This window comes from Pungitius pungitius, chromosome 21 (assembly GCF_949316345.1).
Source record: "Pungitius pungitius chromosome 21, fPunPun2.1, whole genome shotgun sequence".
Classification (NCBI taxonomy): domain Eukaryota; kingdom Metazoa; phylum Chordata; class Actinopteri; order Perciformes; family Gasterosteidae; genus Pungitius; species Pungitius pungitius.
In genome coordinates this window covers 15,021,912-15,049,880 of record NC_084920.1, presented here as the reverse complement: position 1 = coordinate 15,049,880, position 27,969 = coordinate 15,021,912, and the positions used below count along the sequence as shown (strand labels likewise).

Here is a 27,969-nt window from a genome sequence, read left to right as displayed (position 1 = left end):
AGTTGCAAAATACCTGTCTGTACACAGCTTAAATATACAATTTATTTTGTATAGAGTGATGTAGGAACACACATATAGTATAGAATCATTCAAAGTATCTCTGCACTGCCTTAAGAGGTTTAATTCAGAATTTAGCTCTTTAAAGGATCTCATTACAGTGTGGTTCTATCAGTGACAATAATCCCCAAGTAGATTGTTTTCTCTGACCTACACACAAGTCAGGTGGAGAAAAAGAATATATATATATATATACATATATGATTGTAAACAAACCAATTAATTATCCAGAACAAAACCCTGATAAGAGGCCACGGAGATGAACAACAGGGCATAGAACACATCTCTTCTCTTCAACAAATAGCTGTTGGTCTTCAGACTCTGAGCTTCACATTGTTTCTTGATTTCAGGGTTTCCCCAGGACGTGGTTTAGTGGAGGTGGGAGGTGCATTTCCCTTTTCTAAAAAACTCGATTATTTCTTTAAAAAAAAAAATATGTTAACACCCTGAACCTGACAAATCCTGACGCCTCTCGTCATGTGACCACTTTAGTTACTGCTAGGTTTAATCCTTAAAGCTAGGGTAGGTAACACAGTCTAGAAGGAAGGCAAAAAGAGTGCAACACTTGTTTTAATGTCAGTTTATGTATGCGCCTCTACTGTTGAATGACTGGAATCAAAGTCTCTCGCATTTAGGCTTGATTGTTTGTGGAGAAATAGAAAACCGGAGAATCCAAAACAGAGAAAGCTGTTGCAGCTTAAAAAGCTCCCGGTTAACCTTCATTTTAAATGGACTTCTGTCTGAGTAAAAACTACTCTCTATAAAACTATAATGGTTTTTAGAGATTTACAGTATAAGACAATAGTACAAATTTGAATGAACTGTGTGGACTTGTTGTTCTTGACTGAGCAAACGGAGAGATTTTATTCGTTGGGGGGGTGGGGGGGTGTTGGATTAAACAGGCCTCCTGGCTAGCCTGTTAGCATTTAGCTCGTCCGCCTTCTCCCAGATCTCAGCAATGAACAAGGTTATTATCACTGTCTGAACCCACTAGAATAAGACCATGGTGAAATGAATGTTCCTCTCGGGGCTCCTGGAGCAAAGCCTCAGAGAGCTTCAGTGTGCTGCTCGAGGGTACGTCGGCGGGGACTCGAAACCCATGTCCTACGTATTTCTTGCCGCCACAACCGCGGCTCTCTGTGCTCTAATCTACCGCGTTTCACCTCTTCAGTGGCTTCCAAACAGTGTGAATGCATGGGTGGGTGCGTAGGCGCGTCCCCTACAGTACATCAGAAAACCGCACATGCAACTGAAAGACTCAGATTAGCTGACATCAGTGTAACTTTGTTGTTTTGTCTTATCTTTTAGCTTTTTTTTTAGCTTTTTTTTTTTTTCTTTTCAAAAAAGAAGTTCAAGTCCCGCAAGCAGATTTCGAGTCAAGATTCCGCTTTTGAAGCAAATGGAAGCCACGTTTCAAAAGAAGAAAGCACAGGGTTATCTCCGCTGAAACCCTGCAGAGATAACTGCTGATCGGTGACAGAGTTTCTGGTAGGAGATCTCCCGAGATAAGGATACAGTACATTTAAAAAGCAGGTGTCATGCAGCCGCGTGTCTCTCTTTGTTTTGTTGTTGTTTTTGTCGGGTGGTCTGGGCAGTCGTGACATCAAAACGGTTTTAGTTTGGTTCAGACCGAGAGGAATCCCAGTCGGTAATTTCAAAGTCTCTGCACGGAAGGGCATCCAATGCTGCGGGGACTTTGACCCCCGACCCTTCTACGTGCAGCTCGCGGGAGGAACATCGACGTGTGCAAAAATATTTATTAATATGGATGTTGTTTGGCCGTAAAGATGGAGGTGGAAGCGATACAGACGCATGCGTCGTGTAGGCTTAACTCAAAAGTGCTAAAATACTTATTTCCTTTTCACCGCACTTGCAGAAAAGTGCAAAGAAGCAGTGCCCCGCCCTGCAGGGCATCTTCGTCCTCCTCCTCATCCTCCTCCTCCTCCTCATCATCATGGCTTCAAGCCAAGCACATCGTCACACTCCTGTTCTCCAGCTTGTTTCGTCAGCAGATAAAATGTCTGGAATGTTTGATACTTTTCTCCACTGCCACAGAAAAGCCTGTCACTCAGACCCCTGTGTGTGTGTGTGTGTGTGTGTGTGTGTGTGTGTGTGATAGAAAACGTCCAAGCAGGTAAAGCTAAGTGTAGAGAATAGTCTCCCTGATTGTTGAAGTGATGAACCCTGACCTTTGGGCACAAACCCTCTCACGCCTCGTGCTTTGCTGAATCCACGTGTGACGACACTGTGAAGCGGGCAAAAAAAACAACAACAACAACAACAACACAATACCTGAAACCGGCTGAAACCACACGACAAGACTCATTTACAAAACGGCAGAAACCAGAACCGGTGATTACACGGGGCGGAGCCGACTGGAGGGCGACCCCGCGAGGGACTCAGCACTCGGGGGGGGGGTCATGAGACTCAGAGATCACGGCGTGCACAGCCGACCGGTCGTCCCCAGCCGACCGGTCGTCCCCTGCGCTCCTCGGGCCCCCCCCCGTGCCGCGTGCGTAGCCTGCGAGAAGAAGAAGAAGAGGAGGAGGAGTGTGTGTGTGCGCGGGCCGGTTGCCGTGGCGATCAGATCTTGCTGTTCTCCAGGTGGGAGTCGATGTGCTTGATGAGGGCGTCGTCGGGGTAACCCATGGGGAATATCAGCTGGCAGAGAGGGCAGCTCCGCATGTCGCTCTCCTCCGTCTCCATCCAGAGCTGCGGGGGGGGGGGGGGGGGGGCACACACACACACAGTCATAGTCACGATCATTAAATCATTAGATGATAAATCCAGGTGTGGACTCGCTGTTCAGTTTAGTGGGAGACTAATTAAAGTGGCGTATCATTAGTCAGTGCCCATTAAAACACAGGTAAAGCCCTTCTTTGTGACATGCTGAGCTTAAAGTTATTATTTATTATGTTTCGGTACAAAAACAATTGAGGTAAAGAGAACCTTGACGAACCTTTTGTCAATATTGGTTAAAGAAACCAACAGTTGGTCGGAAAAAGGGAAATTGTTTTTGTTGCACCATCAGTTAGGCTGACGTCTCTCAGAAAGGAAGTAAAGGGTGGAAACATTTACAGTCACATTCGATGGGGCAAAAAGATTCCTTTTAAAAGAGGTTTTGGAAGCAGCAGAGTAAACTGCAGCCCTCGAGGGTCACTTTAATAATTCATTCCAGCTCGTCTGAACTCACGTTGATCGAAGGCCACGACTGGGCGTGCTCTGCTGACATGTATCCGGGCTGCGGGTGGCAGCTGAGGGTGTTGGACCTCTGAGGGATGGGGAAGACCGAGCAGGACGCCGGGCCCCTCATGGCGGCGCAGGGCGGCGCGGCGGAGAGCGCGCCCAGCGTCCGCGGCGGGCTGACGGGGTGCGGGCAGTTCCACTCCTCCTCCTCCTCCTCCTCCTCCTCGTCCTCCTCCTCCTCCGAGGACTGCGGGGGGGGCCGCGGGGCCGGCGCGGAGGGCGGGGGGGGCTCAAAGCGCAGGTGGGCCACCTCGGACAGCGGGAACGGCGCCTCCCTGGAGTGTCGCGCCGAGCTCTCCCCGGGGGCCCCGTCGCCGGCCCCGGCGCCGCCTTGGTGGTGGGACGGGGAGCCCCGGCGGGAGGGGGCCCCGCGCGGCTGCTTGGCGTAGCCGTCGACGTAGGGCCGCGGCTTGGGCAGGGTGGCCACGGGGTCCAGGGCGAAGCGGGGGGGGCACTGGTACGCCGAGGGGTCGGCCACCTCGGAGTAGCTGCGGCGGCCCTGGAAGCTTGCCCTCAGGTGCTGGCTGGGGGGTCGGCAGGAGTAAGAGGCCGGCCCGTCGCCCACGTCCAGCAGGGGGGAGCGGCGGTGGGTGTCCGGGGAGAGGCGCTGCGGCACCGGGGAGCGTCTCTGCGGGGCGGGGGAGTGGTGCGGGGGGGGCGGGACGGGGGAGTGGCGCTGAGGGACGGGGGAGTGGCGCTGAGGGACGGGGGAGTGGCGCTGGGGCGCCGGCGAGTGGCGCTGGTGGTGGACGGGGGAGGGGCGCTGGACTGCTGAACAAGAACAACAAACAAAGTCGGTGGACGAAGCATCGTTGGGGGGGTGGGGGGGGGGGGCTTTGGAAATAAAGTTTAGCTTTTACTGTTTTTATTGCAACATTTGAAACCTTTTAAGAAAGCGTTAAATATAAACTTATAAGAAAGTTGTCAACTTAAATGGTTTTTAGAGAATAACGGGTTATTCGCTGTGGTTTTGGTCAGAAACCTTACGCCCCCCCCCTCTAGTGAAATGCTGCAGCACACAATCTGACACAGCAAGGGCGCCACACACGTTTGTCGATATATATAAAAAGTCCATTTTTCTCTCTTTAGCGTTGTGTTTGTCTCTTACGGACACAGAGGCAGCACCAGTCTGCTTCGTGGGGAAACAAATGCACTTTGTGGGTGTTCATAAAGCGATTAAGATCTGCAAGTCGTACAGGTTGGTGTAATTAGATCACGTTGATGAGTCAGTCAGCCCTTGAGTCACCACTTCTCATATCAAAGAGGAAACATGGGTCGGTCGAGGTGTTAGAAGGGGCGGAGGTGTTTGTGCTCTGAGGCACTCTCAAAGCCTCCGAGATGGAAAAACTAAAACGGGACTTCGTCTCTCTCTCTCTTGCAGTGTAACGCCCAGGAGAGCTTTCAGAACATCACCCCCCCCCCCCCCTCCCTTCAGCAATTCACAAGTAAACATTTGTTTTGTTTAAAATAGCCATGGAGATAGAGAGGACTTCTCTCGCGGGGTTCATTTTCCCTTCCATGCTTACCAGGACCAGCCTGCTCCTGCGAGGCCTTCCTCAGGATCTCCGTCTGCTTGGAGCTCAGCGCTTGGAGGCGTCCCAGCTCCTCCGTCAGCTCTGTGTAGGCCAGGGCCAGGTTCACCCTGGAGGCAAATAGTCACGGGTTACGAGCGTTGTCACTGATGCTGGTTGAATGCGGTTTACAAAATGCACAAGGTGACAATCAGAGTCAGAGTCGGATTCGGTGGAAGCACATCTCAAACCCGCACTGATCTCCAGCTGAATGAGCTCACTGAGAGGCTTATGGGCTTATATATTTTTAGAGTGCATGTCACATCATTCCGAAGGGCTCTATTTCGAGAACGGCAAACAGGGACGCCATGTTTTTCCCACGAGCCCACGAAACCATGGCAACGGTAGCTCCCAAACTGATTTATAATTGCCGTTGAATACTCTCTCTGAGTGTCGACTTTTAACTGCAGAGAAAAAGCGGCTGCAGAGAGAAATCTGACAACACAAAGATTATCTCAAAGATGTCTAACCAATTTTTTGTAAACTCCTCGCGCCTCGACCTGAAACTCAGTCATTGTGAAACCCTGGAATCTAACTTTTTTTTTATCTTTTGAGATAATCAGCCCGTACGCAATGATCCGATCGAGCTGAGACAAACTTCCACTTATGTTACTGACGTTCGGATCCAGGTTTCAGACTTTTGTGTAACTCAGGTTTCGCATGTTCACTAAATGTTGAAAACCCTCCGTGGAGCATCTTGGTTTCCTGCACTTGACACAGTTTTTTAAATTTCTATTTCTAATCAGCTTTTTAACATTCACAACAACTCTTTTCACGTTGACACCTGCCCTCTGATCGTGGGCGGAAACACACAGACGTCTTGCGCCAATCTCGATGCCGCTCCAAAAAAAAAAAAAAAAAAAACCCAACCCATTGTGAACCTCTTGATCATAATTTGACTCAGTTGATGCCTCGTCGACAGATGGTGACAGATAAACGTCTGCATCGATGGGAAAAGACGTTCGATTCTACTGCAGCACCAAGAAAAGGAACAGAAAAAGACACTTGTACCGTCACAGCGATGTTAAAAAGTAATGTTCCCGTTAACTTCATTAAGTCTTCCCACTATGTGTGTGTGTGTGTGTGTGTGTGTGTGTTAAGCCTGCTACTTGTGTGACCATTAAAGGGAACCCTGCATTTATTCTCCGTATTAATAACGCACGTTCTTCTTGTTTCTTGTTTTGAACCTCGTTACATTTTGTGTTGCTTCTTCACACACTTATTAAAAACCGCTACAATTTCAGAAGCCCGATTTTTTATTTTAAACAAAGACACAAGCTGGAAATAGATTTTTCCACTTGTAGGTTTTTTTTTTTTTCGAGGTGCCCACCTATTTTTCCAACTCTGCTATGACTCACACAAAGTGGGGTCTCGAACCCCTTCCACCCCCCCACCAGGCAGCGGGCCTCCTCCTCCGTGCTGACAGGGACTCGAGGTCACCTCAAGTCCTCTGTGCGTCAGCGGGAGAACGAGTGTACTTACTGGCGCTGCGTGGGGGGGGGGGGTGAAATACGGTGTTGATACCTCTCCAAAAAAAAAGTGACTCCTCTCAGGCGAACCTCCGCTGCAGCTTCTCTCTCTTAATAAACCTCTCTGACCTCAGATCTGTCTAAAAATATGTCTCGGCCTTTTCCTGCGTGCGTATTTTGGATGTATTTATTTTTTGTTATTTGGCTCATTTGTGCCTGTACTGCACAGCGGCTGGGGGGTGGGTGAGGGGGGGCTGTTAGCTGCAGATGCCGAATCAATCGGACAAAAGGGTGCATGTGTGTGGAGGAGATGAAGCGAAGAGCGCGTGGGCAGGAATCTGACCTCCGATCAGACGTTTCAGAGTAAGAGCTGCCTGCAAAGATACAAGGAGATGTGGCCTCTTTGTAGCAATAATAAACCTTCTTTTTCAAACCTGGTGGGGTTCAGTCCGTGGGCTCCAAGGGGGGAACTCGGTGAAACACCAAGTCTTGTTATGAACTTGTGACTGTGGTGGTGATTATTTGGAAAAAAGAGCGAATATTGAATGTTTTGATGGGGGGGGACAGGTGTTAGAACGGAAAAAACGTTTCACACTCACAATGGGGGACTTTGAGAGGTGTCAAACAGCCAAGTCACAATGCACCCAACTGACTGGGCCACATGTCTCAAAGCTGCTCTTTCCATCGGGTTTTTAAATTAAAATCAATCCAAATCATCATGTTGTGACTTATTAGAAATAGTCTCACTTCCTGAAAGCCAAAGGGGGGATTAGTCAGTCGCTCTGTGTGTGTGTGTGTGGGGGGTGGTGGGGGGGGGGGCCGTGTGGCTTGTGGTTGATGAGAGCATCCACCAGTAAAACGTCTTTAAATTGACTGGTTGTAAGATTATGGCAACAAAAAAACAAAGAAAGAAACATGAGAGGGAAAAAAATTTGTGACAATTAGTTTTGCTTCTTATCAGGTGAAGAGTTAATATTGTGTCACCATGAAACTTTGTTTTTGCCTCCACAGTGTCCAAAAATGGAAAATAAGTATTTGTGAATTAAAACTGAAAAACTCTCATCAAAATACCCATGAACAAAGTGCAAAAAGTCTAATTAACGCTCACTGCTTCCACAACAAACACATGATAAACACCTCACTAGATACGTTGTAAATAGAATTCATTCACCTGGAGGCAAAGAACAACAACTACAACTCAAGTCACAAGCATCAAAAGTGCTGTTGATTATCAGGGCAAAGGTTGTGTGTGTAAATGTGCTTCATATGAATCTGTGCAGTTTCTTCTAAACGGGCCCAATTACAGGAAGAAGCCCCAGGAAGCAGGGGGGGGGGGGGGCACAGTAGGTTTCCAGTGGGAGTTAGTGATATTGTTGAGTAAAACCAAAAGGTGACCGAGGTCTGGAAAGAAGCAGTGGGCTTCAACCACACACTCGGCCCCCAACCTCCTCTGCCACAACCTTTACTTTCAGTTTGTCTAACCCATCGCAAAAAAAACAACTCCTCGAGTTTCAGTGTGTGTGAGTCATGGACCTGCTGCGGTTTGGGCCCCCCACCCCCCCCCCCCCCTTCCCCTTCGCTTCCTCGTAAACATGCCGTGCAAACTCACGATGGCGTGAACGCGAGCGGAGAGAAACCGGGTGGAAACACTTGAAAAAGGCCTCGCCGCGTGCGTCTGTGATGGCGAGGAAGTGGACAGGAAGCCGCTGTGCGCTGTGCGTACGCTGCCCTCTGCTGCTCAGACCCGTCTCTGACGAGCACACGTTACTATAGGAGGAGCGCTTTTTTTTGTTGCTTTTAATGAGGCCTCCGGAGGTCCATTAAGGTATATCTGAGCGCCTTTTGCTCTTTGCCTAGATGAAGCTCCATCACTGTCTCCCCCCTCTTTTTTCACACCTCGCCAGATATCAGCGTTGGTCACTTACTGCTCGTCTCCCACCTTCTTTATCCACTCCACATCACACTGCTTGCACGGAGAAGTCATTTCCTGCCAAAGTAGAGCGTGAAATTAGATTAGCATGCAGGTGCCGGTAGGATATTGGAACAAAACCTGACAGCAGCAGCGCATCCAGGCAACGTGCCTGAAGGTAACATCGTCAGAAGCAAAGTGGACGGGGTTAATATCATTCAACCACTTGGCGTGTACCATTTGCGTGCAATGGTTGTGCAAAGGATTGATACGAGGGATGGAGAGTTAGCTTAGCTTAGCATAAAGACTGGAACAAGCTAGCCCCACTGTGCGGTAAAGAAACCCAACCCACCAGAAAGGAACCAGGCGGCAACCTCGGGCGGTGAAAAGTGGAGCCAGTGCTTTACGTCTTGACCCTGCACTCTGTCTTGTGCCCAGCAGGGGGCGACTTCAAAACAGTAGTTCTCAAACCAGCAGGTGACATCGTGGTGACATAAACACTGACCCTGTCCCTCCGGCTGCCCTGCAGCATCCTGATGTCCTCCTTTAGCCTCTCACACTCCCCCTTCAGCTCCTCCTCCCTCCGACACGCCCCCTGGGCCTCGTGCCGCGCCCCCTCCAGCTCAGCCTCCAGCCGCTGCATCTTCAGGTCGGACAGGGTGTCCAGGCTACGGGAGCTCTGCAGGGTCAGTGCTGGACAGTCCAGCACTGGAAGCAGAGAGAGAGAGAGAGACAGAGACACAGAGAGAGAGACTTGACTTTAGCTGCTTTTGGCCCTGAGTGACGCGGCGTTTCTTTCTATTCTTCCGTCCTCGGCTATGAGTCGGAGTATGAGGGAGCCGGGGGAGCTGACGTCCTCCAAGGGCAGCGTCTTTCATGTGACCCCCCCGCGTGGGCAGCACGGTGATTCAGCTCCGCTCACACAGACTCGCCCTCTCAGTCCTTGAGCCTGGAGGACACCTCGTCTTTTATGTCCCGGATCCACTTGCTTTACGTAAAACATTTTTCACGCATTGACAGACGCACACGGCTTTAATTTCTCCAAAGTTTTTCTTAGACTGCATTGGTAGTACACAAATAAATCACCCTTTCTAGTTTCATAAGGCTTTATATTCTGTAGAAGTGTTTATTCGTGTTGCATTCATGGTCTGATATTTTATTACTAGAATTATGGATTTCTTTTTTGTTGGGAATATTTTAAGATTAATGGATGGATGCAGAGAATTTTTCCATAATTACTACAGTAAAAACTCTGATATGTCAAAAAAAAATGTAAACCCAGCTTTACAAAGCTGCAAATATGTGCACATTTGCACATATTTGAGAAGACAGTGGCTCATTTGCATATGCAAGCATGCATTTTAGGGCAGAATAGTAATGCAAATATAATATTCTCTATGAAGGTAATCCACTCCTCAAGGCGATATCTGGTTAAATGTTTTAACCTTTTCACTCAAGTGCTCCATCAGTGGGGGCATCTGCTGCGGTGGCGGTGACACATTTCCATCAGCCACCCACCACGTCTCAGAGGACATCGAACTGACTCCAGACCAGCTAAAGTTTAACAGAGTGTTTCTGTGTCCTCTGTGCAGCAGTCTCAATATAAGGGACGCAGTTGACTTCATATTTACGTTTAACGTTTTAATAGCTTGCTTATTAAATGAATGCATTTAAACCCATCTTTGAAACGTTGCATCGGAATAATTGGATTTATCTCACAGGTTTTATAGCTTTCGGGACAACGACTTGTTACAATAGAGATCAGTCGGCTGTACACATGGAAGCAGCAGGCCGAACAATACTGGAAAATCAAATATACACAACCAGGCAGCGACAAATGTTTAGATTTCGGGGGTCTGTATTGGAACAAAATATCCGAGCTGGTTCTCTCCAACAGGACGGGGATAAACTCGACATCAGGGCGCTTCTTCTGGCCCGACACAGAGGGGCAGGGACTCTGGTGTCTCGGCTGCTTAGATGGATTTAGTATTAAGAGTAAACATGTCTTTTCAAAGTACATATTTACAGCACAGAAGATAATAGTGTTTCACTCACTGCGTGCGTCGGGCCCGGCGTGCAGCTGCAGGTACTGCATGTCCTTGCTGTGCAGCTGCATGTTGAGTTTCTGCAGGGAGTTGTCCCTCTGCCGCAGAGCCGACTCCAGGCCCAGGATGCGCTCCACATGCTTCTCCACCAGGCCGCTCTGCAACCAATCGCATTCATTCATTCATTACCGTCACCGTCAAAGCTCAAGTAAATGTGTGGCTCTCAATGTGCCATTTTTGAAAGATGTAAATAAATGGCCACCGGTGTTCTTTTGCCGCTGATCTCCTGCAACAACTGTGCTTCATTTTAAACTGTAAAACCCATTTACATATTAGCAAATGTCAGCGTCATCATACGAATGTAGAATAGAGAAGTTTTCAATGTTTTACTTGTCATTGTGCAAAAAAAAACCCCACAATATAATATACATATTCATAAGATATGAATATCATGTAGTGAGTGCACTGCTGCAAGGTTAAAGGTCAGCTAGGCCCTGTGGGAGGCTGGGGTGACATTGAGGTGACATCCCCGCCATCATCGGAGTCGGCCCGGCGCGTGGTATGAGAGGGTTTATTATCACAGAGGGCATTCTGGGAAAGAGCAGCCAGCGATTGGCTGCTCAGTTGGAGGCGTCGACCTCGAGGCGCGTTGACGGGAGTCAGACGATGTGCGGGCCGCTGACGGAGCGGTGGACAAACAAACAAAGGCGTAGGTGTCCTTCCAGTCAACCATGTGCTGTGTGGAGAATATGAGAACATTGTTCCAATGACTGCAGGAAGATCAGGGAGAGAAAGAGATCTTCTTCTGTGAATAATGACCAGAATCAAAGCAGCAGATGCGGGGAGATTTCCTGCATTTAGGGGCTAAATCCGATGGAAGAAGGCAGCGTGACCTTTAAAATGTCTCCTCATGTAGATCCACCTGTGGACGACTGTGGAACATCTCTCATGTTCATGGCCAGTTTGTGACGACGTTGGCGTTTCATATTCAGCAGAATGCGAAGCCGTAAGAATGTATTTGTTAACGGACCGCTGGGTTTCTGCAGCGTGTAAAAGGAATGCACGCGCTCCAATGGACCCCGCGGCCCGTTGCGATTCCCCATGTGACCTCTCACCATATTGTCCAGGTCCCTCTGGAGGTTGCTCTTCTCCATGTGGATCTTCTCGTAGGCCTGGATCACGTCCTCCAGCTGCTCCTCTCGCTCCTTCCTCTTCTGGAGCTGAAGCAGTGATGCACATGCAGACAGAAGGAACGACATCAACAGGAGAAGAAGAAGAAAAAAAAAAAAGGGGGCTTGACACAGATTTACTTTTTGTTCCCTTCTTTGTCCCTCCAGAGAGAGAGAGAGAGAGAGAGAGAGAGAGAGAGAGGAAGCACAACTTTCTCTGAGAAGCTGTTTTTTAACGGAGCAAATTAAGGACACGGAAATCCTGACACCTCGGCGTCCCCCGTCTCCACAGACGTGTGAACGATGACTTCTTTAAATAATGCATTTCTCAGCGTCTGGCTGTGCCTTAATGAGGGGGGGGGGGGTGAATGTTGCTGGGGTGGAATAATCCGGCACCTGACAGGGTCCCGAGTGAAGAGGGGAGCATTTTCTGAGAATCACTTTAGACGGATTTAAAGGTTAACGCATCTTGTTCAGCCAGGTGCACACATTCTGCAGAGCAAAATGCCGATTCATTTGTTTTTCATAGACTCAACTATTTGTTACTTGCAGTGGTCACTAAAATGCTGATACTTGCTTTCAGAATTAAAAACCTTTTCAGATTTTGAGAGAGTAATAAAGCAAACGTTATCTGTTGATATTGTACTTTATTTGTGTTTATTTCCCAAATGCACATTATCAGTTGATAATAGTGATCGATTGTTTTATCAGTGTTTATTTTTGGCTTTGTGTCCAAGTGGCGGACATTACAAAATAAACCTAAAAACAGAAGATATATTACGCTTAAAACGGTGCGGACGCTTCACGATTGAGAATAAAACTGCTACATTGTGAGGTACAAACAGGACGTGCAGCGCGGAGGCTCCTAAAGTCACACAAATCACACACAACGCATAGATGTCAGAGGCACAGAACATGAGAGCATGCAAAGAGTCCCAGACACGTCGGTTCTGTTCATCCAAAATGACCCGTCGGGCCTCTTTGGCCTCGGACGGCAGCTTCGTTGCTCGACGGGTTCCGCATGTCTTTTCATGTCCTTCAGGGTTGGACTCAATTCTTCTCTTTTCCATCAATTATTTCATTACTCGCTACCCACTGTATCCCCTCCCCGCCTCTGCCTTTTCTCATACCTCCTCCCCCCCCCCCCCTTGCGCTCACCTCGTGGGTCAGCACGTTGACTCGCTGCTGCAGGCTGCCGTTTTCGGAGTGCAGCAGCGCCGTCTCCTTGTTCTCAAAGGAGCAGTAGGAGTTGGTGTCCTCCCCGAACTCATTGATCATGGGGAACTGTGGAAACAAAGAGGCGGTTGATGCCGCTATGGAAACGTGAGCGTAAAAGGATGTCGTGCTTATTTAGGCTGGTTGTTTCTACCCGGAAACAGACATGTTAATCAATGCGTCGGCTTGTTATATTATATTATATATTTTTTGGAACTAAATGTTATTATAAACTATTATAATCTTGGAATTTAAGTTGCAAGTTGCTTTAATTGTACTTTTGAATTTCTGAAGCTTTGGGACTGATTGTTGGGTTTTATCTTTTTTTTGGGGGGATGTATTGACAAAAAAAAACAAAGAACATCATCATTATGACTATTATTATTTTTTAAAGAAGGTGTTGCTGATGTCAATAACGAAATGATTTTATATTACTCATCTAATTGCTGCAGCCCTCGTGATTCAAGGTGTAAAACATTAACATTAACTGTCGAGCAGCTATATAAAATATATACGTCAAACGTATGCAGCCACCATCATGCAGGTGGATCTGTGGTTTGTTCCAGGTATGGTGCTAAACTCACTCCGGTGAGCAGAGAGGTCACATGGCTGCGCGTGGTTCGACCTTAAATGAACACATTTAACATTTAGAGGGTAAAGTTCCTCCCAAGTGAGGGGATTTAAGGGCATTTTAGGGGGGGTCACTATTATTATTTTGATTTCACCTCAAACAGTTCCACCATTTCTGAGATACAAAAACACGTGAGGTCCCAGTGGCCCCGTCATTCAAACTTTGACCCCGTCTAGTCAGATCGTTCTTTAGTGCAGGTGGATATCTGTGCACACATAAGTGTAAATTCCTTCCAGGCGTTGCTGAGACATCATATTTACACGAGAGCATCTGGAAAAGACAGGATGCCTCTGGGCCACAGACATAAACACATAAATCAGCAATAATGATGCGCTGGTCTGGAGCTAGCTGAAGGAAAAGTGGGTACGTTGCACCACGATAGAAGAAGACCGCGTTTTCCATCCTGCCTTGTTCTTAATTCCAGCAATTTGTCTCCCCCTCTTTGCATCATCATCTTCCTTTACTCCCTCATTCCTCCTCAACACAGATTTTTTCTCACATTTTAAATCCTTCCCTCCCCCCTTTTTTTTCTCCTCCTCTTTCCCTCACTCCTCTTCCTCCCACACTCCCAATCTACGCTTTTCTTTATTAGTTGAACTTTTTAACAGATTTTAGTACTTTTCTGCCACTTAGTAAACTAAACGAATTGATTAATAGTAATATACAGTATAATATTGAGCCTTTTCTTGCTGTCTCAAGGAAATGGGTTAATTCCATAAATGCTTAACTCTTATTTTGTTGCATTTCTTTTTTATATGTAATTAGTCCACAAAGAGTCTACAGATTGCATGTTATCCCCAGGTGTGCATGGGGCCTATTCTCCTTTTCACAGCCCCTCAGTTTGCTCCCAAAGCATTTATTTTCTCATTTTCACCTCAGTATTTAATTTCTCCTGCTGGACCAGAATCACAGCCCAACAAAGCGTCCCCTTCTCTGAGCAACCGATGAGTCGTGAAACTAACTGGCGCCCCGTGATGGACCTTCGCTCCGCCGGTGATGCCCCCCACCGACTCCTTTTACCTTGATCTCGTAGATCTTGAGCTTCCTCTTGATGCCGGTGTTCTCGCGCTCCAGCAGCGCCAGCCTCGTCTTGATGTCCTGGTAGGCGCTGACCAGGGCGAAGTGCGAGGCCGAGTAGACGTCGGCGGGGCCCAGCGGCGAGGAGCGCCACGCCACGCCGCCGCAGCCGTCGTCCTTCAGGCCGCCGCCGCCGTCGCCGCCGCCTCCTCCTCCTCCTCCTCCTCCTCCCAGCAGCCCCAGCTCCCCTCCGCCGAACAGAGACTGCATCCTACGACCTCAGCCTGAGGACACACAAGTCAGTTTGCTGGTGAATTATTAAAATCACCAGCTTCCATTCAATTCGATGTACCTGCCAAGAAATAAAGACACCGTCTCATAATCCCGGCAGGGGTCATCTGCCGGCGCCGCTGCCGCAGCGCTGGGGACGTCGAGCAGGCGGCGACTCGCAATCGAACAAAACACAGCAAGTGGATTTCTGGCACACACACACACACTGTAAAATATTCAAAAGCAGAGGGAATACAACGAGAGAGAGAGAGAGAGAGAGAGAGAGAGACGTGAGGCTGACGCTGTGTGTGAGATTTTTAAAGATGACTAATGAATAATTGTACATTTATCAGACGAGGCCACGTTATCACATTGAGTCATTGATTCTCATTGAATCAATGAGGGTTTTGTTCAGGCAGAAGCTGAAGGTTCAGAGCGTTGTGTCGCTTGGTGTCCTGGATGCGGATGGATGGAGATTCAATCCCCCCCCCCCCCCCCCCCCCAAAAAACAGAAGAAATTCCTTTCTTTGGCTTCAGACGTAGAGAAGTGGGACATTTACGGAAAGAACTGCAGTCCTCTGAAAGTGGTCACAATGCTGAGCTCAAACACACACACACACACACACACACACGCACACACACGCACGCACACGCACGCACTAAACAGTCGGCCCGGTTCCCAAACATTTCCAAACCAGAGCCCCCCTCCAAGCAGCTTCGTTTTTTAATGTCACTTTAATACCAGAGAAAACCTGTGTGTCTCAATCTGAAGATCGCTGTGTCCTACTGCTGTGGTTCTAGAAACCTGACAGAGTGAGTGAGTGAGTCATTGAGGGAGTGAGGGAGTCAGTGAGGGAGTGAGTAAGTGAGTGAGGGAGTGAGGGAGTCAGTGAGGGAGTGAGTGAGGGAGTGAGGGAGTGAGGGAGTGAGTGAGTGAGGGAGTGAGGGAGTGAGTGAGGGAGTGAGGGAGGGAGTGAGGGAGTGAGGGAGTGAGTGAGGGAGTCAGTGAGGGAGTGAGGGAGTGAGTGAGTGAGTGAGGGAGTGAGTGAGGGAGTGAGGGAGTGAGTGAGGGAGTGAGTGGCCACTAAAGACCAACAAACCACAACAAGTTAATGAGAACAAACAAAGTAAAGTTGCAGGCGGAGAGCTGAACAAAGAGGGAGAAGTTGTGTATGAGTCAAGGATTTAGGTGACAATTATCTGTCAATTATAAAACACTGTGATCCTTAAACGCTTCATAATGCGTTATAATTATTTTTTAAGCATTCAGAATATATCTTATTGCTAATAACTGTTTAAATAGCAGCATTATAACCATTAAGTAAATGGTTATAATCCGTGCTGGAGGTGCATGAGTAACCAGTGTGCTGGTAGCTGATATGTAAAGTCTGCTTCACACGCAGTACTTAAATACACATGAGCCTACGCTCCTTCACTGCTTGATAAATGAGCCGGGTTGCCTCGCTGCAGCCTCAAGGCCCCCCCCCCCCCCCCCCCCCCCCCCGCCCCCTCAGGTGATAAATGGCGCCCGTGATGTCACCGGCTTTTCTTTTTCTAACGCGCGAGGACATTTGCACAAAAAGTCCCAGTCGACAATGTACCTGTGGAAGGTGCTGATGGGAGTTACACAGCGGCGATTGGATGCTCACTGGACGCCTTTCTGCCTCCTCGTGAGTCAGCGATTGCCTACCGAGTTATTTCCATCGCTCCCTGCCTCCGCGCCTGCTATTTCTCTTTGTGTTTTAAGGAGATAAGACTCAGCCAATCTACGGCTCCTCTCCTCGATGATCCACAAGCACTCCCACGAGCACACGGTCACACGTATGTGCACATGCTGCCCCCCCCCCCCCCCACACACACACACACACAAAAAAAACAAGGAGGAGCATGAGAACAAAGACAAAATGTTAATGATGATGTAGATGAACAGGCTGAGCTTTTCACCTCACTGTTATTCAGTGGCCACATTTCCATAAAGAAACCCCACCAGAAGCTCCTCGTCCGCCTACATCAAGGCTAGAGGACATAATTATCCATGGACCCAAAATCACACGAAATTGCCAAGTGGATGCTATGATTCAATTGCATGTGGAGCACCTTTCACCAGCTGCATGACAACAACGGATTCATTTCCATACAACAGCTTTTTTGAGACTTGCGTGTTATGGTGGTCTATTATGTTAAAAAAAAATGTGTAAATACTGTAATAAGAAGAAGACTTGAAAATAAAGGTTGAAACCAATAACTCATGTTTACAATGTTTTCCGAGAGAATAAATCAAGAGGGACGTAGAGTCATTTTCTCATAAGACTTCTATGGGACCAGAGGAGTCGCCCCCTGCTGGTCACTACAGAGAATGCAGCGTAGAACCGGAGGTTTCTGCCTGTCTTTGCAATGACTGAAACAGAAGGTGCTGCGGTCACTGAGAGACGGCTAAACGTGGCCTCTGGCTGCATGAAATGAAGGACAGGAACTCTGGAACATCCATTTTGTTTAAGCTCCTTTCAGTGGCAGCACAGAAATGAGACATTTACCACACACACACACACACACACACACACACACATTTAAAAACATTCACAACCCAATCACACGCTGCTGGTCATGTTTCTGGGATCCTTTGAGGAATGGACAACATGATCGTTCTCTCTGTCTGTGTGTGGGGGGGGCCAATTAGGTAATGTTGGTTGCTGCTTCATGACCTCAGGTTGAAGGAGGTCAGTACGTAAAAGCATTGAGATTCACCACAGGTTTCTTTTTACTGGCCTATTTCTGCGGTTCATCCCTCTTTCTCCATCACCACCTTTGTGCCCCCCCCCCCCCCCCCCCGGCTCGCTGTCTGGCACTGTAAAACAGTCCAGCACCTTGTGCTCCCCACGGGCTGAACGTTTGCCACCTCCAACTCAGACACAGTATGTCTGAGTCATACCCCCCCGCCCCCCCCCCCACACACACACACACACACACACACAATGCTCCCACAATGCCTCGCTCCGCTGCACCTGTTTACTCTGCAACGGAATTCGGCGGTCAAACACCAACACACACCGAGAACCGGCAGGCAACGTTTGATCGTGTTTGTTTGTTTGTGTGTGTGTGTGTGTGTGTGTGTGTGTGTGTGTGTGTGTGTGTGTGTGTGTGTGAGAGAGAGAGAGAGAGAGACACACACACAGAGGTAGGGAGGTATTGATGCACTAATCCATCTCAGTGGATCTATATGGACCACATGCACTGACCCGACTAAACGAATCAGCAACGCATGTCTAATCTGCATCAAATATGGTTTCTTAGCCACACTCATTAAAATACAACAAATAAGTGTAATATCGCTTGTAGACAAAAACAATTAGAACAAACACCTTGTGATTTGTTACGGAACCGCAACAAACTAAATGTCTGATTTGAAAGTAGAAAAAGTAGATTTTTATACATCAAGTTGAAAGATAATAATTGATGGGAGAGTTTATGAAGTTGAAATCCAGCATAATGTTTATTTAGTAAATGATGGGTCCGTTTTGAGTCGAATGGACCATAAAGCAGGGAATGTGCCATGAGGGCACCCCGTTAGCACCAGTTCATGGTCCAGAGTGCCGTGAGGGGTGGTGTGTCGTCACTGCTGATGATGCACAGACGGGTGCTTTGCTCCACCCCGACACACACGGGGCTTTTTACGTATAGTGCACAGTCACAGGCGCTAGTATTTGTATTTGATGGTGTTACGCGGCCTGATTTCCTCTCGTCTCGACGTGTGAACGTTTTCCTGAACCGTTAAAACCGACCGTTTATTTAAGTCCATGCGATGAGAAGCAATTGAGACGCGACAAAGTAAAAAGTTTTGGACAAAAGGATTCGTTTTTTCTTCACAGCCGGTAAGCGGCCCTAATGGCTCCATCTGGTACCCCAGATGGCTTCAAAGCGATGCCAGGAGAGGTTACAAAATACTATTTGATTCGAGGCACCTTTGAGGAGTCGTCCCCCGCTGGGCTCGGGTGGGCGCAGAGCATTACGATGGGGCTTAAAAGTCAGAGCGACTGTGTCCTTGGAGTGCGGCAGGCAGGTAAATTCATTTCACCCAATTGAAACACAGCCTTTCTGAGGCGTCGTCGACGTGGTCGTCGTGGGAACCGCATCCTCCGGGAAAGAGCAAAAAAAGGAGCTCTGTGAAGCTGTGAGTGAGGCGTTCCCACTCGGTCACCTCGAAGAGACACGGTGTGCTCTACGAACACACACTGTACTATGCACCCCCCCCCCCCCCCCCCCCGCCCACCCCTCACACCCACACCCGCAAACACCATACAAAGCACTTTCATTACACAAAGCCTGTCAGAACAGGAGAAAAACACCACCTCTAGATAAAAAAAAATGCCTCGCTGCGCTGCGCCATGATTCATCACTTGGGGAATCAGCCGTGTAGGCAGGCGGACATTGTGTGTGTGTGTGTGTGTGTGTGTGTGTGTGTGTGTGTGTGTGTGTGTGTGTGTGAGGCAGCTGCCGTTCAGTAGATTGATGGTCGGGGCAGGATGGAGACAATGAGCTGTGTTGCTGGATCTTTTTCTTCCGTTCTCTGTCTCCTTTTCCCTCTTCCCCCCGCTCGTGACTCTTTGTACCGGAGCTATATCAGATCCCATCGCTGCCTCTTTCTCACCTCCTCCCCCCTTTCTCCCCCCCCACCCCCCCCCCGCCCCCGAGCCTGTCACGCCTCCTTCTTCGCTATTCTACAGCAAAGTTGATCACCACCCATCCTGAACGGAGTGAGACAAGTTAAAGCTCTATCTCGACTTTGAATGAGAACTTTCCCCACACGAGACATTAATCTCCTCGTTATTACCACGACCGAGCCGACCCGTCGGTTCCCTCCTTCTGACATCAGCGAAGGACTGAGAGGACCAGATAAGAAGCCCTCCCTCCTCCTCCCAAACTCACTTAGCCTCCATAATTAACCGCGGCCACATGGACCTCCAACACACACACACACACACACACACACACACGCCGACGGGGGGGAGTCGGATGCCTCCTGAGCTCTACCGTGTTTCCCAGAGAAACCAAGCCTGTAATTTGGTCTCAGCTGTTCAACGGCGCGTTAAGAGAAAGAGAGAGAGAGAGAGAGAGAGAGAGAGAGAGCAAGGTGCTCCCTCACAGCGTCAGGATGGAGGGCAAGATGGCCGCTCAGGACCAAGGACACGCACACACACACACACACACACACACACATCTGGGGATGCAGTCAGCTCAACGTACCCTCAAACAGCGCTTTACGTGACATCCTACGTTAAGGTTGGTCCCTTATAATCCCCCCAAAAGACACGTTTTTTCCATTGGACTCTATCGATAGAGTTTTTATTTCTTTTCAACTGAATATATTTAGGAAAAACATCTTTAATTATGTCTTATTTGGCCTGTGGACATTGCAAAGACTATACCCGATAACCAGCATGTCGATGATGGATATACTGCCTCCCTGTAGCTGAAGCTCTGTGATGCAGCAAAGGTCCGACCCACTGGCGCGTGACGGGGCTGACGGTTTATCCATCGATGGTTGGTGATTACGGCTCTCGGCGCCGCGCGGTTTTTCGAGGCTTGTGGTTTGCTTCAGAGAGAGCTCTCCGGGGGGGGGGGACATTTGTCGAGGACGCACACAGATGCACGGCGAAATGCACAAGGTGGTTTTATGCAGACAAGGGGCTTCAAGCAGGAAGAGCTGCGGGCTCATCCCAACGCAAAAAAATGAATCTTCATCTAAATCTTTAGAGAACAAATCCAATCTCATCCAATAAAAATGTTAATATATGCTGTCCATGAAGCTGCAATAAACAGAGGGTAACTCCGAGTGTGGCCTCTATTATTATAAGAAATAAAGATCTACGAGAACCCGCTTAAGCCATTAAAGCAATTAAAGTGTTTAATTGGCTCCCAGTGCTGATGTGACAATCTGTGTCTGCTGATTCATTAATGCTGCTGCTACAGTGTGTGTGTGTCTGTAGCGTGTGTGTGTGTGTGTCTGAAGCGTGTGTTTGTGTGTGTGTGTGTGTGTGTGTGTGTGTGTAGAGGCCTTAGCACGTCACTTTGATGGAAATCAGTGTCCTTGTCTGAGGACACCACCGCTCCTCTTCCTCCTGTCCACACTCACACACATACACACGCGCACACACACACACACACAACATAGTTTTTCCGGGAAGTTTCCATAGAGCGGTCGAGGTGGAGGACGGGTTAAAAAAAAAAACAGGACCTTCACTCAGGAGACCTTTGGAGCATCTTTAGAAGAAGAGCAACAGCAAAAGTCGCTGAGGAGCTGAAACACGTTAAAGGAGAGAATGAAGGAGTCCAAGCTGCTCTTTGTTTGTGTGGTGTTAACAACATCAGCTCAGAGCGATGTGATATTGAATCATCCATCTTTACTCTATACAACATTGCCTTTCGTACCCTCAGGTGTGCACAAACTACGGCTTATGAACTTCCTTATAAAATACAAAAAACAGTCATCTTTTTGGTAAATAAGTAATTATCAGTTTTACTCAAACACTCCATGTATCTGATACCCTTAGTTACTTAGTTAGATTCAATTGTGATATGATATGCCGGATAAAGTTCAACTCATTCATAAAATCGGGAGAACATATTTGATGCGATATGGCGACAGTATGTAAGCTAAAACAAGTAAGAACTTTAACATCTTCAGAAGGGAAACGTCACAGGAATGAAGCAGTAAAATGCATCGACAAACATCATGAATGAGAACTTCGTACTTTTGATGCTTGTCCCACATTTTGCTGATGATACTTTTACGTAACACGAGCTTTGAATGGAGGACTTCTACTTCGGTGGAGCATTTCACGGTGTGACATTAGTACATTTACATACGTAAAAGGGTCCGAATACAACTTCCACCAATTGTCGGCAACACTTGTGGAGGATGAAAGTAAACAGCGACAGCAGATCAGAGTCCGGCCGACAGAGACAGAGATACGAGGGGACGAGTTAGAGGCGTAAAAGCCAATTATCACACCGAGACGCAGCCCCACGACATCGGACTCTTCGGAGCGTCGCACCCCACATGTTCCCGTTCACCTGTCACGCCCCGCCGCTAAGGGGAGACAAGAGGCGCCACGCCTTGTTCTCTTTGTCAGAACACAGCAAGAGGAAGACGACATGGGAGAGCATCGCTGGTCATTGGCTCCCAGCACCACGGACAGCACCCCCCCCCCCCTCGTCCACCGGTTTTGTTCATCTTGAATGTTGCCTGGCGACGAAGGAAGTAACACATGAAACCACCTCACATAACAAGAGCGGAGGATTTACTTTGTGACGGCGGCCTCCTAAGTTTAAAGTCATGAATCCGCCCTCTAGAGGACTCGATGGTACGGTGTGATGAGGGAGGGACGGGACGGGAGAATGTCGTCAATATGCCTCGTGATTCTGTGTTTAAGAGGAGAGACTACAGGGAAAAAGGTTTTGCTTCCTCAAAATCCAAAGTAAACATGAACAATGTTTGTTTAACTTGTTTATTTGTGACTCCTCTAAATTACCCGAAGGTTATTATTTAGATAGCGAATTTAATCTTCTGGAAATGTGTGATAATTATCACATAGTAAATGCCTTATTTGCATATCCTAACATACTATTTCAGAGAACGTCTGTAATGAGTTGGGGATGTTGAATGCACGTATTTTGTTTGTTGTCCCATTTATAGCATCATCCTTTTCATGGTGTGTCTCCCCTGAAGGAAAGCAGCATTAAAATAGCTAAAGAAATTTCACAAAACTCTGTTGGGGGCGTTTTCAGATGGCGAGTAGATATCTTTAGGCGCAGCAGAGGGAGTTTTCGGCAGTCAAGTGACAAGCAAGTGGGTAACCTGGTTTCTGTGAGACACAAAAAGAATCGTGTGAATCCCCGAGCGGACAAAACGGACCCTCTACTTCCATCTGGAACCAGAACACCTCCAGTGTGTCACACACACAAGCTCCTTTCTGCAGGCTGTTTCCCTTCCCGTTGTTTTCTACAACTCATGAGTTACTTTGGAGCCCCTTTGTCACACACACACACACACGCACACGCACACACAGACGTCCGGTGCCATCGAGCCTCCACTGTCGGCACAGAGCCTCGGCGTGGGCCCGAGAGAGAGAGAGAGAGAGCGAGTGGTCGCATTACACTGCGGTTACATCACATTCCCTCCTGTCTCCTAAGCAACCAGGTGTCCTCCCAACAACAAAAAGCCACAAGGAAAAAATTAAAGAGAAATGAAAACACGTCACCGTGATCCTGCTGTGCGAAAAGGAGGCGGCGGCGGCGTTTGGGACGGGCCTGTGGGAGGTGTGAGTCGGTTGCTTCTAAGTGCAAGCGAGGCAGAGTTTGGAAAGAGGTGAGGAGAGAGAGAGAGAGAGAGAGAGAGAGAGCTTTGATGCAGGTGTGAGAGAAAAGATAGAATCACCGGTCAATGCCTTGGCCCACTGATATTACAACACAGTTATGTAAAAAAAGAAATGTTGAGGGAAAAGAAGGTAGAGAGAGAGTGGAGAATGAAGAATGCGCATGTCAACATGTTCTTGCACTGTGTGCAGCCAGAACGGAAAGTAATGCGTCCATCTTCTTTAGCTCCTAATTAAGGTTGCAGTCATTTGCATCTATAAAAAGGCCAATGCATTTGCACAGTGCTTCCACATTATGAATCCGGTGCAGGTGGAGCGTCGGCAGGTTGGAATGAATCAATACTGACTCAAGTGATGCAGGCTGAATGTCAAAGGGCTTTTTCATAAATGCATCATTTCTGAGTCGGGCGGAAAAATGCATTAATCCCGAGGAGGGGCTTTGAAGGAATAGTTTAAAGGTACAAATCAACACGGGTCTTATGTTAGAGGTTCTTACCATCGTTTACATCAGTTTTGATGATATTGCTAAAACTGACGGGGAATAAAAAATGAGCAACGGCAGATTATAACTTCAATTGAAGGAAGAACTGAAAGAAACAACCAGGCAAATGAAGTGTGGCCATCGCTCCGTCTCTCTGTCACCGGCTACACTTTGGCTGCTGGTTACTTCTCTTCTTCAAAGGGAATTAAAAAAAAAGGGAAATGATATTGACTCAACTTCATCCATCACACTTCAAAGGGAGACTATTGTCTATTATTTTTTTTTTGTTATACCAGCCAGCCTGAGGACAAGTGATGGTTAATTGGAATTCAGCGTTCTAATTAACTGACGCGGTCAACCGTCGTCACTGGCTAGCATCTTTTGAAAATGTTCATTACTTCCTGTTTCTGCCCAGAATGATGATTGAAGGATCTTGGGGAACAAAATGTGGTTGAAGTTTGTGGATTGAAGCCTCGTGAGAAAGAAGTTAGGAGTTTTATACATTTTTCATACATCCTTAATGGCGCCCAATCGATCACTATTTGAAAGTCAGGTAACAGAACAGGACACGGATCAGTCAAGTTATCTACGAGTCCCAGGATGCTCTCAGGAACGAGGCTGGGTCACCAGGAAGGGTTGAGAAACACAACATCTGACAGGTTGCAGTATTCTGACGTATTTAAGAGCCCTGCCTGGAAAAAGGATAAAAGGATCTGATCAAAAGGAGGAACATGATCACAGCAGGTCGTTCTCGCCGCCTCTCTCCATCTTTTACCCCCCTCCCCCGCGACCTTGAGAGCCGTTTATGAAATATTCCCCCAGCTCGCCCTCCTCCTTTAGTGGCTCACATACATCCATGCCCGTGTTTATGTACATGAAAGTAGTCATAGCTGAAGTGTGCAGCTGACATAAAGGTCCCCGTTTATGTAGATGAAGATACTCAGAGCGTAATAGTGCGGAGGAGGAAACATTGAAAATGAGTCGGAAAAAGTAGCAGTAGAGACATTGGGAGGGAAATGGAATCGGTTTTGCATGAATTAGCACTTTGTGAATTATGTCAGCACTGTTTCTAAGCAGGATAGTTCTTCAGTGTGTGTGTGTGTGTGTGTGTGTATCAGGTCTAATATATGCTGCCCACTGTTGAAGAGGCTGCAGAGTGAGATAAATGACCTCATATTCTCATGTCTGAGCGCGGCTCTGTGGGAACCTCGGCGTCATTTAGCCACACAGTCATCAATTTAACTCCAGAGCGCAATTTTTAACTGTAGCGTGTGCTACATGATCTGAGGCTTGTGTCGTGGTAAAACATATTACATTTCCATATGACACACAGAACTTCATTTCTAAAGGTTAGTATTGTGAGTCCTGCAATCCTAAAAACCCGAAAATGAGCCTCTGCACTCGAGCACTTCCTGTTCCCTCGTCTCAAAGTCGTTGGGCTTTGGGTTCAATGTCTTAATTTAGGTCTGTGTCTAACATGACCTAAAGAGATCTTAAGGTTTTTTCTCTACGGTAAAACAAAGGTCAGAAGCTTTTACGTACGTCGAAAAAAACAGACGACTTTACGTCTTCACTAGAACTTCAGTTCCCCTTTGGTGGTGGAGACGTCGGGTCATGTGACCCGCGTGAATGGTGAGCACAGTTATGTTTAGTAAAGGATGCCGTTACATCGTGTTTCCCCTCCACTAGTTTTTCAGAATCTGCCAAAAAGGGACGATCACATTCATGCAGAGAAACAACCATCGTCTGCTCGTCCTGTAATTGTCAACTGTAGTGACAATTATCTTTATACACGCAGCTCTGAGGACTTTTTGTCTTTGTATTTTATGATACATTTGCTTCATTTGACAGAGACAAATGAATCCATCCTAAATATGAAGGTATACCCACACAAACGCCCCCCCCCTTACCACATATTGAAGCAGTTACTCCAGAGCAGCTCTCCTCAAGGTCAGCTGGAACAAAGCAGCTTCAAAGAACAATAATTAACTGACAGAATGGGAGCTGGCGGCTGTGTAGCCGATTATGAATCATCCATGATAACGCAGACCATCACAACCTGGTGGAACATCGACGAGGTCTCCTGTTAAGTGTCCCGGTATCATCAAACAAAATCCAACGCAAACATAGCGAGTGGTACCAAGTCCTCGTGAGTTATACTAATGCTGGATACTGGAATGACACCGAAAGGCCATTTCCTCTTGAGAATAAATTCGCCGGCTTACTCACAACCTCACTTCAGACTGCATCGGGTTCCTGAAAAAAATCCGGCATCAGCAGCACTCATCCAGCAGATAACAAAGCACATTGCACAACAGCTTCAAGTGTGGAGGACCACGCCGGGATCCAATTTAAAAGTGCAGGAGGAAGTGGAAAAAAACATGATTAACGAAGCTGAAAATGCAGAATAGCAACCCAATGCCCATGAGACCATACGTGATTGGTGATTAGCAGGTGGGCTAAAGCCACGATGCACTCCCTTAAATGAGCCCGGTTGGACGCGACGAAAGGGAGGGGCTGACTGCTTCAAAAGGAGTGGAAACCGCTGAGATTCTGGTTGTAGCCTACTGACCCTTCTTTAAGGACGCTACAGTGAGTGACAGATGCTGGCCCCCGGGGGGGCTGACCATCATCGGGGCCTGTACGAATGTGTGATTCAGAGACGCTGAATGCCAGCAGCATGAGTAAGTATTCAGCCCTCCGTGTTTCTCCAAGAGAACAGCGGGGCTGCATTTCAGCACCGCGTCGCTGTCCACTCTGAATCCACCGCAGGCTTTCTGTGGGGACAACGACAACCTTCCTTCATGTCACCAGGCCGTCATAAACAGGCTTTTGCATTCGCCACAAGACTCCACTTCTCTCTTGATTTGTTTCCTCAGTAAACATTGTAGACATTGCAAGCCTTCTTTAATACTAGAGACGTATGTGGTGTCTCTAAGTCACTTAATGAGGTGCCTTTTGCAGAAAAGTGACGAGTCCAAAAGGCCAATTTCAAGGCTTCATAACTATCTGTGAACAACAAACCAACCACTTCCATTTCTTAAAGATACTATGATTGCAGACTGAAATAAATATCTGGACTATTGGAGGAATTGCTGTGAAATTCTCCACAGAAAAACCAAAAGCACTAGAACTTTCTCCTATGACGTCAAAGTGTACTTAACTTAACTTCTAGTTGTTAAAAACGAAATGCTAAATGCTAAACCTAACCATGCAGTTTTCCTGTGAGGAAGGAAGTTTCTTATGAGAAGACTGTATGGATGAAACAAGCATCATCAGTGACAACACGTGTTGCTGCAGAGTCATATGAGACGGCACAAAAAATGAGGAGTAACTTTTTGTAAGTTGTCATCCAAACCGTTGTACAGGGAGAGAATCCCTAAGCTGTTCCTGTAGCTCCACCTAAACGTTTTGATGTTTGAGGTATTCAGGAAAAAGCCTTAATAAACATCATACTGTGTTGGATATTTAGCTGTGATGCTGTGATGCCTGTATAGAATCTTCTGACACTAATTATCATGCAGATGTCCACATGCTTCTGTACAGAAAATTCAAATGATAATCCCAGCGAGGGATATACCGTCTAACTTCCACTGTAAATAAATGCTGTTACCTGAACCGCACGAAATGATTTAAAAAAAACATCATCACTCAGATATCCAGGACATCAACATTTGCACGCAAGCTTTTCCTGGGAAAACATGAGGAGTGTGTGAAACATTGTTTCTACATCCAAGACGAAGAAGAATGTTGCAACAGCCGCGCAAGCTCATCTTTTTCCTTAACCTACATTCCACAGGAGGAGTTAGATAACAACCACGCGTTTCTTCAGAACAGATAGACTGTATACATGTAAGATATATTTTTTTCAATGCCAATATAGCCTGATTTGTTTTTCACTGCGATGTGTTGAAGCCCGTCCCTTCCGTTTTCTTCCTTTTTCTCACAAATATATGAACTGATGAAGAATCATAATAAGGCCAAAGAACAACCTGCAGGCAGATGTGAGCTATACTTCTCCTCTGACCGCTTTCCACCAGCTCTGAGCTGAAGTTGAAGGTTGCCCGCGGCCGTGGCATTATCACCGTGCATGCGTGCGCGCGTCTGTGTCCATGTGTCTGTCTGCGTGCGTGTACGCGTGTGTGCATGTGTGTGTGTGTGTGTGTGTGTGTGTGTGTGTGTGTGTGTGTGTGTGTGTGTAAAACGATGCTGATGTCGCCAAAGCGCGGCGCGGCAGCTTAAAAGGACGCATCATGCTGCTGTGGAAATGAATAGGTACTGATGAGAGAGTCCCCTGTTCCACGTCCCCCGCGTCGCAGCGAGGCGCGCCGGGGCGCGATGGACGCAACGCCGGCGGCGACATGCAGCTCGCTCCGCGCGGCACGGAGGGTGTGTGTGTGTGTGTGTGTGAGAAAAAGAGGGAGACAACTCACGCTCGGCCGTTGATCGATCCGCAGATGCCATCTCTCGGGGAGAGTGGGAGGCTGGGGAAGAGCAATACCCCTCTCCCCCCCCTC

At 47.7% G+C, this 27,969-nt stretch overlaps 1 protein-coding gene across 3 annotated transcripts; it reads right to left on the bottom strand.

The window, feature by feature from the left end:
• Positions 1 to 20: 20 nt before the first annotated feature.
• Positions 21 to 27,969, bottom strand: tbkbp1 (TBK1 binding protein 1). 3 transcript variants are annotated; one of them, XM_062560056.1, is made up of 10 exons: positions 27,886 to 27,969; positions 14,333 to 14,613; positions 12,625 to 12,750; positions 11,413 to 11,517; positions 10,308 to 10,455; positions 8,758 to 8,960; positions 8,269 to 8,330; positions 4,830 to 4,945; positions 3,251 to 4,074; positions 21 to 2,769 (listed from the first exon to the last, which is right to left on the bottom strand). In XM_062560056.1, exons 2-10 carry the CDS (start codon positions 14,597 to 14,599, stop codon positions 2,641 to 2,643), a joined length of 1,980 nt encoding a protein of 659 aa, XP_062416040.1. In that variant the 5' UTR covers positions 14,600 to 14,613; positions 27,886 to 27,969; the 3' UTR covers positions 21 to 2,640. The 3 variants fall into 3 exon arrangements, with proteins under 3 accessions (XP_062416040.1, XP_037319457.2, XP_062416041.1); XM_037463560.2 differs by having other exon boundaries at positions 3,251 to 4,071; XM_062560057.1 differs by lacking the exon at positions 27,886 to 27,969 and adding an exon at positions 25,363 to 26,448.

Bases quoted from the DNA above. Each gene is read 5' to 3' on its own strand.
- tbkbp1 (XM_062560056.1), bottom strand. From the start codon at position 14,599: ATGCAGTCTCTGTTCGGCGGAGGGGAGCTGGGGCTGCTGGGAGGAGGA. The intron at 4,946-8,268 runs GTAAGTGACCAA...ATTTGCCTCCAG, and splicing joins AAGAAGGTGGGAGACGAGCA to GGTGAACCTGGCCCTGGCCT. The intron at 2,770-3,250 runs GTGAGTTCAGAC...CCCCCCCCGCAG, and splicing joins AGTCGTGGCCTTCGATCAAC to CTCTGGATGGAGACGGAGGA.